This window comes from Paroedura picta, chromosome 5 (assembly GCF_049243985.1).
Source record: "Paroedura picta isolate Pp20150507F chromosome 5, Ppicta_v3.0, whole genome shotgun sequence".
Taxonomy (NCBI): Eukaryota; Metazoa; Chordata; class Lepidosauria; order Squamata; family Gekkonidae; genus Paroedura; species Paroedura picta.
The window spans coordinates 98175255-98186750 of record NC_135373.1 but is presented as its reverse complement, the minus strand read 5'-3'; the positions used below and the strand labels follow the sequence as shown (position 1 = coordinate 98186750).

Here is an 11496-nt window from a genome sequence, read left to right as displayed (position 1 = left end):
CCTGCTTTTGCCTTATCAAGTTTAACATCTAAACTATTTTGGAGAAATGATCAGGTTGAACTGTTGACCCACCTTCCAAAAATGCATTGCTGGGTAGGGAAGGGACAGTACCAGCACCCAAAGGATGCACAGACACATAGCGTTTAGCTTGGCATGAAGATGACACAAAGGCAGGCCACAAAAGTTGCGCTGAGTGGCAAGACAGCAATAATCCTGGGCAGCGTGGGAGGCAAAGGAGGCCTGGCATGTGTCCCGGCCCTCCTTTTAAACCCGCGAAGCCCAAGGCTCGTCCCAGCCTGGCTGCGTTTGTGCATGGCTGGCTGGATAGCTTCGGGCGCAGGCTAGTCTGCGCCGAAGAGATTTGGCACCCACCTTTGTCCTGCCGGTGCCCCCTCACTCCAGCAATGGGAGTCACATGCCACAGACAAGTGGGGGCGTGACCAGATTCTGTGTTCCAACGCTTAGTTCTGGCCACTTCTGCACCTCTGCTTTGAATGAGGCACTGAGAACCAGACAGCTGCATTCTTCTCCCATGGAGCCTCGTCCTGGATCACTGTGAAGAATTACTTTATATTGGGGTGGGGGGGGGGCGTTCTGGAATACTATTGGATCTCAAATGCAACAGATTGTCTAGTGTGCTCCAGCAGTAAACAATTTCTCCACATTTAATAGCGCTCATACCAGCTGCAGGAGTTGAGCAGCATGCTGTCTCCCTGCAACAGTAAGTGCCCCATTCATTGATTTCAGTCTGACTGCCTCAAGAAAGGACTTAAGCTTGTTGCCCTGCAGTCCCATTCTATGCAAGTTTACTTAGAAGCCACAGTAAGGGTTTATTCCCAAGTAACTGTGTGTAGGCTTGCATCCTGAAAGTGGTCTGTGACAGGATCCAAAAGCTGCAATCCTTTGCACACTTCTTGTTATTGTCAGCCATTCAGTCATGTCCGACTCTTCTCTTGGCGATCCTATGGTACAGCCACTGCCACGATCCTTGATCCTACACCACCTCCCTCAGCTGTACAGTGTTCTGGCCATCTCCATTCCAATTACATCCAACCACCACACCCTCTGTTGGCCTGGTTTCCTTTTTTCACTGACAAATCCTAGCATAATTACTTTCTTCATTGAGTTGGATTGCATGTTATGGCCAAAGTGAGCCCGATTTTTGTGATTTTGCCTACCAGAGATATATCAGACTTTATGCACGGTATTATTTCCTTGTTTGTGACTTTTGCTGTCCACAGAACCCTCAGAAGCTTTCTCCAACATCAGAGTTCAAATAAATCGACTCTTCTCTTGTCTGATTTGTTCATCGTCCAACTTTCACGCCCATAAATGGCTATTGGAAATATGATAGATCTAACTAATCTACATTTGGTAGTTAGGGCAATGTCCTTGCTTTTCCATGTTCGGTTCAAGCTCATCATTGCTGAGCAACCCAGAGTAATTCAACGTTTTATTTCCATAATTGCAATCGCCATTCAAATTTGTGATACAAGAAAAATGAATTATTGAATGCATTCAATCTTGTCACCATCAATTGTTATTGTGACATGTCTGTTTTTTTTTGGAGTGGGCATCATTTTTTTTGTCTTTCAGTGTTTACAAAAAGGCCAAATTTCTTACTTACTTCATTGACCTTTGTAATCAGCTGTTCTAGGCCTTCCTTAGTTTCTGACTGGAGGGTAGTCTCATCAGCATACCACAGGAATTAGGAAGAGCATGCATGTTACTCCTATTTTGCTATCACTCCATTTACTACTTTGCAGTTACAAGGGTCAGTTCAAGGTATTGGCTATCATATGCAAAGCCCTTCATGGCCATAGTCCCTCATCTCTGTGGGGAGCCCCCCCCCTCCCGCTCCACAACAACAATTTGGCTCATTGGAGCAAGATCTGCTGTAGGTGCCATACTGCAAATAGGCACAATCAGGAACTGCCCATACAAATGAATTCTCTGTTGTGTCCATCTTGTGGCATGGCCTGCTCAAGGAGGTCTGGAAGGCTCCCACCCTCCTGTCTTCCCTCAAACTATGCAAAACTGAGTTATCCAGGAGGGCTTTTAGCATAGGCCAACGACCCTGAAACAAAGCAGTTTTAGAAGAATTATTTAGCAAGGGGATAGTGACTGTGGATGAAATTCTGCAGGCGAGTGTGTGTCAACATTTACTGGATGACTGCAATCCTGAAATTACTCTGGAAGTTGCAAACATTTTGGTGAAAGCTGTGTCAGTTAAAGTCAGTTTTTAACTTTCTGTTGTGGTAATTCTGCTGTTTTTAATTTGGTTTAATTTGGTGATTATGTGGAAAAGGTCAAATCACAGCTGATTTATGGCAACCCGCATGGGTGTCAAGGCAAAAGAGGTGGCTCGCCATTGCCCACTCCTGGTAGTCCATGGTGCCCCCCCCCCGGATGATTTTGCTTAGCTGCCAAAATCCGACGTAATGAAGCGATCAGATCTGGACTGGTTTGTATTCTGTTCTTGTTTCATATGAACTCTGCGAAGCCCTGGGCCCAGGCCACGTGATTAGGGTTCCTCCCGGCACTCGTTTTGGCCCCTTCGCAGCTTTCGAAACGGAGCGCCCTCGCGCGGTCCTGCAGGCGCTGCCGTCTCGTTGACTTTTCTCGGTGCAAATTTCACCCACTATCATGTTTAGAGCGCCTGTTAATATTGTAGCCTCGGGTGATCCTCCATTTCTTCCTCGGTAAGGAGATCCTAGGAATAGTACAGGAGTTGCCCAGGAGGTGGAGATTTGCTCATGGCATGGGACGCATTTTAAAATGTGCGTGAGCACCGAGGTTGGTGGTTTCTGGAGGAATTCAGCCTGCAGCATTCCCGCATCAGATCCGACGAACATTCTAAATGAGAGCAGCTGGCATAAACTACTCTCACAAAATAATATTAGCAATGAAATCTTAGGGGACAAATCGTGTGTGAGAGTGGGGGGTGGCTGCCTCCACATTCTGAGAGGAACATGCTTGGCTTGCTGCATGTAATTAGATGAAGGACACCATTTATGTACCCTCAATCAGCAAGGATGTCCATGGCAAAATAAAGGAAGCGTCGATGGTCGCGGACATTTCGGAATTCTCTTATATGTGTCTTCCAGGACCTGGAAGGAGAGAAAGGAATAGGGGAATAAACAGAGTGAAACATCCTCTCCGGGATTGATTTGAGGTTGTTGGAAAACCTGGCTTGCAGAGGGCTATCCCGGGCGATCCTCGTAGTTCGTGCCGCAATGAGGATTGTGCGTTCCGGGTTTTGCGCCGCGAAATCTGCACGAGTGGCAGTCGGAGTTTAACAAAAGAAGAGGGTCGCCAAGAGGAAAGTGCTCTTAAAAAGGGAGCGGGGTGGGGATAACGGCCAGATGTAACAGAGGACCCAGATATTTGATTCCTGAATTAAAACGAGGTAAGATGGATCATCTACCCCTCCGTTTTAGAGCAGGCTTTTGGCTTGACTTCGAAAAATCCCTTTAACCGGGCGAAGCATTTTACTTAGACATACCCAGACGCTGTGGGGCTTTGCAAACGCCTTTCTTGTTATAAATGTATCTTGGAAGGCTTTTGGCCCTAGGGACCAAGTTCAAGTAGGCCACAGGGCAGTTATGTTTAACGTGGAGATCCATGGTTCCAAATGTAGCAAAACAGTCTTGTGCATCTGGGGTAAGGATACATCCCAAGGGCAGAATCAGAAGAGAACTAGTGGTTCTGTTAGATGAATAATATGTTCAAGGAATGGTCTTTTTTTCTGGGCAAAACTTTTACATTGAAACTCAACAGTTGTTTTCTGCACTTCTCGTCTGCCAACTACACTGTCAACTCCAACTGGCTGGTGATCCCTGGCCCCAAGGAAGCATGTTTGACCTCAACCAGGGCCAAATCATTCTCTGTCCTGACCCTCACCTTGTGAAATGTCGGGAACTAGCACCGTTCCACAGGGCCTGCAAAAATCTGCCAGGCGTTTGGTTGAGGTCAACTGAATAAGCATTGGCTCCTGGGCCCCAGAACCCCTCCTCCCATACAGATGTGCCCATTAAGCACATCAAAGGGCAATTCTGCATTGACTGACCAATGGGGTTGCAGTTGATATGTTAAAGTTTCAATTATTAGTGATGTTATCATTACTACATGTTGTTATTATTACTATTATTGCTACTAGTATTACCTGATGCTGTCTTTGAACCCATATTGTACCTGTCTCATGGCTTCAAAGTTCTCTGTAAACCGCCCTGAGCTGCAAGGTGAGGGTGGTATATAAATATAATAAATAAATAAATAATAAATACTTCGCAGGGAGAACGGAGGTCAGTGGGCCACTTTGACTGCAATAGGTGCAGAATACCCAGGGGCTGTCAGGAAAGGACTTGCATCATCTGTACCTGGAAGTCTCCTCAACTCTATTAGTGACAGGGGCTAGGAGAAGACAGAGACGTAGTGGAGACGGGAGAGAGAATGGTGGTTGCAAATAAAGGAGAGGGGATGGACCTGTAAAGAATTTGTGTCTGATCTAAGCTTGTAATTTAAAAACAAACCAAAAGCTCACCCAGCTATTGTGCTTGTAGCCTCACTTGGACCCATTCTCTGTGGCACACTGCTTTGTGGGCGGTTGTGCAGTACAGCTTATAACCTCCACCAGTTTCTTGGGACTTTCATTGCCGACAGTCATTTCAGTGGCAAAATAATTATGAATGAGTTGCATTCTCTGGTGCTTTATTTGGCCTGATGCCTGTTGCAATCCCTAGGCTTATGGGTGTGTATATTATTGATGCACTAGGACACTGGAACAGCGCTGTCAGTGTGGATGGGAGAAGAATCAACATTAACAGAATTTCTAACCAGAAAGGCTGAATGTATTTATGTGTGAAATGTTGCCTTTGTGAATACTACAATCTTTTGAAGGCAAGAAACCATGGAGGATTACAATACTTCACAGTTGTTGGTTCTGTTCTGTTTATGCAGAAATGTCAGTTGAATCATTTTCTATTTGGGATTCCTGTCTTCAGCATCCTTGCACTGATTGGCATCAGTAGCAAGGAGAAAGATGAAGCCCAGCAAGTGTTTTGGTCTGAGAAACATCTAGAGCACTGCCTTCTAACCCAAACATGTATTTATATGACTGCAGAGGCCAGGTCAAAGTCACATTTCTCCATGAATAGGGGCAGGTGATTGTATTTATTAATTTTATTTATACCCCCATCCAAAGCAGTTAGATTGTTCTTGTCTCCTCCCATTTTGTCCTCACAAGAACTCTGAGGATAGTTAGGCTGAGAAAATTTGTCTGGCCCAAGGTCATCCAGGAAATTTCCATGGCAGAGTGAGGATTGGAACCTAGGTCTCCCAGATCCTAGTCTAACACCTCACCTCATTTATTGGCTGCTGCAGGCTGAGGTCACTAAGTATGGAAGTCTCTCCTCTTGCTCCTGTAACACCTAATGGCTGGCCTAGCTATGGATAGTTTGATAAATATTCCTTAGAGTGGATCTCAGTGGTGTAAGGCAGGAGTAGTCAACCTGTGGTCCTCCAGATGCCCATGGACTACAATTCCCATGAGCCCCTGCCAGCAAACGCTGGCAGGGGCTCATGGGAATTGTAGTCCATGAACATCTGGAGGACCACAGGTTGACTATCCCTGGTGTAAGGGTTTAGCCTTGTATCACCGACTGGAGTGGGAGATCTGATGCTGCAGAAGATTTTAAAAGACTCAGGAATGGCCTGTATTTAGTTATTTGAATTAAGCAGTCTATGCCAAATGGATAATTCACTAACATTTCCTCTCTCTCTCTCTCTGCAGGGGGACAGCATTACTATGAAGCTGAATGAGCGCAGTGTGGCTCATTATGCCACGTGCAACTCTCCAGCCGATCACACTGGCTTCTTATGTAAGCGTGTGGAGCGCCACCATCACACCGCCTCCTACCAGCGCCGCTGGTTTGTCCTCAAGGGCAACTTGCTGTTCTGCTTTGAAGAGCGGGAGAGCCGTGACCCCCTGGGGCTCATTGTGTTAGAGGGCTGCACTGTGGAGCTATGCGAGGCTGCGGAGGAGTTTGCCTTTGCCATCCGGTTTGACGGGGCTGGGGCCAAGGCCTACGTACTGGTTGCTGACTGCCAAATGGCTATGGAAGCTTGGGTGAAGGCACTTTCACGGGCCAGCTTTGATTACATGAGGCTAGTGGTTAAGGAGCTAGAGAAACAACTGGAGGAGGCCCGGAAGAGCTTGGTTGCCAGCCATAAATTTCCAAAGAAACCATCTTCTGGCCGGAAGAGACATTTCTCTAATCCCACAATGATACCTGTCCAGGAGCACCCTGTCATCATGGAAAATGGCTATGCTACCTGGGGTGATAGTTCTTCTGTGGGCGGAGGAGCTCCTTTTGATCACGATGGGGGATATTTAAAACCTCCACCCCTACCACCACGTCGAAGGCTAGCAGGCAGCAACATCAGTGGACTGCTGACTGCTGGTTTTGCATCCGCTGTGCAGGAAAGCCCTGTGTCTCCAGAGACAGCCTGCTTCTCAAAGCTGCATGATTGGTATGGCCAGGAGATTGCCGATGTGAGGAGGGAATGGCTGGAAAGCCAGAAAAAAGTGGAAATGTGAACAGAGTGGTTGTTAAGAGGCAGAGAACAATACATGCCAAGTACATGTACAGTGATCTTGCTGCACTTTCTGGATTAATCTCTCAGCCAAGAGAATCACCAAATATGGCCTATATTGCTTTCTGGAACCCCTTGACTGATTGCAAGTCTATCTCTTAAAGTTTACTCCACCCTTCCTCCGCAAAGCTCATAGTGACCAATGGACATGATTCTCCTCTTCTCCACCTTTTTCTCACAGCAACCATAGAAAATAGTCTGTGGAGAGCGCCTGGCCCAAGGGCACCCAGTGGGCAGTTGAGTGGGTATTTGAAGCCAGGTCTACCCAATCCTAGTGCAACATTCTTACTATCACACAAAAGAGGACTTACATGTGTATATGCTGGGATACTGACTACCAGTTCTTTGCATCCCCAGAGACTCTAGAAATGGCGCTGCTGTCCCCAAATCTTATACTCAACAACATGTACCTCAAGAACCACAACAGGCTTCCATAATTTAGTTCTAGGGTTGGGTCAAAGTTGGGTGCTCAAGACAAGAGGCAGGCAACAGCAAACCACCTCTAAATGTCTCTTGACTTCAAAACCCTACAGGGTCACCATGTGACATGACAGCACTTTTTGCCAGCAATGTGTTAATTTAAACATTGAATTAAAAGATTTGCAAGAATTTACACAATGGTAGGTGGCAGGATTGTGTGAGAAGAGGCATTTCCTTCCATCTCAGCTGTTAACCAGGTTTCTTCTGGTGGCTGAAGATTAAAATGTTATAGCTGTCATAAGTTGCACTGGGCTTTTGCCCTGTATTGTTGAATACATTTTGAATGGGCAGGCCAGAATGCAGATTAAATGGCCAGTGAGAAAGTTCTCTATATGATACAGGACTTGAAAGAGGTTTCCTCAAATTATCAGGTTCTTAATGCACATATCCCTGTTGCATCATATCTGACTTCCTACAATACTGTTACTCCCATTTAAATTTAAATCTGTATATTTCAGTGTTTTTAGTATTTCTGCTGGATAGAGTAATACAAAGCATGTAAGATATATGCTTTTCCTACTCACTAAAACAAATGTTTAGTAATTTTATATAGAATGTATTAAATATTCAAAGCATTTATACATTTATACAACAGTAATCAGGTATCCCTCATAAACCCATACCTGGCCTGAGACTAGGGTACCTGAAGGATTGCCTTCAGCTATATGAGCCTGCCTGCCAACAAAGGTCATCAAAACCTCTACTCTGTATCCTCAGTCTGAGATGTGGTAGGTAAGAACCAGCAACAGGGCCTTTTCTATTGTGGCACCAACACTCAAGAAGATCTTTCCTATTGAGATTACCTACAGGCCTTAAGGTGCTAAGATAAACTTAAAAAAAAACTCAGGCTTTTCACTAGTTTCTTCATCTGTTTTTAATTGCATTTCTTTTTGTTCCTTGATTTTATTTAAGCACATTTTATTTAACTGCTTTATTGTTAGTATGTTTTATGGTTATGGATACTATTTTAAATTTTAGATACTTTTGGTTCAGAGTGCAGGATTTTAAAAAGTTTGAAACAAATAATCAAAAAAGTTTGAAATAAATGATACAATACCGCACAATCCCCATACTGCAGCTTGTAATAAAGCTGAGAGAATTGTAGCTTTCATAATGCCACCAAATGAGTGCATAGCTAATGTGAGATTTCAACAAGGAAGTTCTTAGCCAAATATGATGACCTAGCTCTGTTCCCTCACTCAGATACAAGATTTAACATCCTTTCTGGATGAGCTGCTCTTTTTATCTATTTTCTTCTTTTGTGAAGGTTCATGGCTGTCCCACCTTGTCTCAGTATTATAGTCTGATGCTGGCTAAGTCCAGAAACTTTTTAAAAGACCTCTTGCATGCTGCTTTGAGGGTGATCTTCTTGTCTCCTTCCTCAAGAGACAAGATCACCCTCAAAGCAGCATGCAAGAGGCCTTTTAAAATTCAAAAACGAAATACGTTATGTGGAGAGGTAACGGTCAGGTGAAATCAAGGGTAAAATGTCTGAGGTAAATCAATAATGTACTCTGAGATCACAGCAACTTCACATTAATATGTTTACAGCAGGTGAGAGTTTAAAACTTTTCACAAAGCCTTGCAATCTTAGATATGAGAGGCTTTTCAGTGTTTTCTAAACAATCCTGTTCACTTCTTGAGTTTAATGGACTCCAGGTTTCAAAAGATTGGGATATGCTACAACTACCCAAATTCTTTCTCTAAATGCACCAGTGATCACTCCAAATTTTGTGCTATCTTATCAACTCGGCAAGGAAACACTTCTCTTAATTAGACAATCTCTCCTTTTTTTCTGGCTGAATGGGGGTCTTCATCAATTCTCCCATTCCTCCTTGCCAAGCTTCCCAGTCCCCAGTCAGTGTTAAACTTTGCTAAAGACTCTTTAGTTAGGGCTAAACTGTTCTCATTCTCAGAGCTAAACTGATTTATCTTCAGTCAGTTCCCAATTCCTTCTGCTCTACTGATGCTAACTATTCAAATCCCTTTGAGTGGCCTGACACTCAAGGCTCTCTTGACTATGACCGTTTATGCACTGGGACCTTCACTGTCCCACCCCCCTGTCAGGAGCACAGAACGGGGGTGGATGGGGTGCACCAGGCCAAATGCTCCCCCATGTGGGTGCAGGAAGAGGTGGGGCAACCTGCCACAACTAAAACTCCAGCCTGCAGCCCAGCATGAAACCTCCAGTGCATAAACGGTCTATGTGAGGCATTAACTCTTCACATGGCTACACAGCATTTAGGAGTTTTTATAGCACAGTCCGTTACACTGACACTGACCAATGGCCTGCCTCAATGTAAGGTAGTTTCTTATCTATGTCATTTAATCAGCCAGAACATGAGCATAGTAAAAAACCTTACTCCAAGGTCAGGCTTAAGGCTAAGATACTTTCTCATAGATCTCTTGTTCCATGCTTCCTTTATGATAGTACTTTTTTTTTTAGCCTCCCACTTGACATCATTGTACTGTTGCCTATCTTTTTGCTTTTTTCTTGGCTCTCCTTTGGTATAATCTTTCCTGAAAGACAGAGCGGGCTTTGAGTGTGTAGGTGAGAAGGTATACATTTCTACGCCCTACCCACCTCTGGTCCTGTTTCCTTCAGCCTGGCAGGCCTTTTGATATTGATATTAAATATATTGCTATAATGTCCTAAAACTAGCAATATTCCTACTACTGTTTTTTTTTAAGTAAAAAGCCCTTGATGGGGGAGGAATATAGCTGCTGTGAGCGGTAAAGAGAAAATCCCTGTGTGAATCACCTTTGTGCAGAAGTAACCTATTTGTGTTACTTCTAATAAGCTCAGAACAACATTTCAAGTGGGTTATTTTGATATTGCAACTGCGTACACCCCTCAGTTTCAAATATGCACAGCTAAGGATTCAATATGAACTGCCATTCCACTCTCATTTTTTGAATGAAACTATCCCACAGGCTGGACCGAGGCAGCAATAAAAGGTGGTTAAAAAAAAACCCAATGAAGATGGGTTTTAATTTTTTCTCAACCACAACCACTGAGTTTTGATTTCTTTTATAAATAAGAGAACTATAGTTTAGTTAAGAGTTAATAGGAGCTGGAGGTGCTGTTTGCTGTATACAAATTCTTGCATACCAATATTGCCTTCTGATCTTTTAGTTGCAGATATCTCTTTACGGGACTTGCACATAACTTTAAATTGTAACTATTGAGCCAACAAAGCCATTATATACAACAATCAGGTGTAAGCTAATGCAGATGATAACCATAAGACATCTTTTCTGTTTATTTATGGGGGCAATTGCAATACCTAAATAGGGTAAATGCTCTAACTGAAGAAAAACTAAGCATCATCATTCTTTAAAAAAAAATCAAGCCATTGAGGCAAGTGAAGCAGCACTTATGAAACTGATAGAAATGGAATAACATGAAACTAAACTTTTGTATCAGAATCCAAAGACAACATTTCCTCCAGCTGGACTGGAATACTGATATCAGCAGTTAACAGATTTGCAAACTTTATACAGAACTTAATGGGATTTAGCACCCTTGCAATGTTGAATTTACTTTGCATGAAATGTATACAATACAGTCTTACTTTTTAAAAAATTGCATGGGCAATTTTACATATAGAACAAGGAATTAGTATTGTTTTTCAGTTATTAGTTATTCATGTTTTTCATTCATGTTTCATTATTATTCATGCTTAATTTGAATAAAATATTTTTAAAAAAATCTCTTGTAGCTTGTGTGAAGTAAAATTCATCACTGCCTACTCTGAAACTCTCAGGGTTAGTGTATGTTTAAATGAGTAGCCGTGTTGGTCTGAAGTAGCATAATAAAATCAGAGTCCAGTAGCACCTTTAAACCAACAAAGATTTATTCAAGGCGTGAGCTTTCGAGTGCGGGCACTCTTCATCAGACAAAGAGTACTTGCGCTCGAAAGCTCACGTCTTGAATAAATCTTGGTTAGTTAATGAAGATCAGGGACAACCAACTCTATCTAGAATTATAGAAAAATAGAGTTGGAAGGGACCTCATGGGTCATCTAGTCCAACCCCTGCACTAAGCAGGACAATCATATCCCTATCACTCATATCTACTGTAACCTGCCACCCCTTTGCCTTCACAGAATCAGCCTCTCTGTCAGATGGCTATCTAGCCTCTGTTTAAAAATTTCCAAAGATGGAGAACCTACCACCTCCCGAGGAAGCCTGTTCCACTGAGAAACCGCTCTGTCAGGAACTTCTTCCAGATGTTTAGATGGAATTTCTTTTGAATTAATTTCATCCCATTCATTCTGGTCTGTCTGAGAAACAAAGGTAGAGCAACCTCCTCACCAACCTATTTTCAAAAACAGGCACATGCTCTTTCCTCCAGCTGAC

The 11496-nt window shown here is 43.4% G+C and overlaps 1 protein-coding gene across 2 annotated transcripts; it reads left to right on the top strand.

Moving 5' to 3' along the window:
- Positions 1-2709: 2709 nt before the first annotated feature.
- On the top strand, positions 2710-10818 carry PHETA2 (PH domain containing endocytic trafficking adaptor 2). Of its 2 annotated transcripts, XM_077339329.1 has the most exons (3): positions 2710-3409; positions 4960-5162; positions 5792-10818. In XM_077339329.1, the coding sequence occupies exon 3, from the start codon at positions 5807-5809 to the stop codon at positions 6596-6598; it is 792 nt and encodes a 263-aa protein (XP_077195444.1). In that variant the 5' UTR covers positions 2710-3409; positions 4960-5162; positions 5792-5806; the 3' UTR covers positions 6599-10818. The 2 variants fall into 2 exon arrangements, with proteins under 2 accessions (XP_077195444.1, XP_077195443.1); XM_077339328.1 differs by lacking the exon at positions 4960-5162 and having other exon boundaries at positions 3073-3409; positions 5792-10817.
- The last annotated feature ends 678 nt before the right edge of the window (positions 10819-11496 follow it).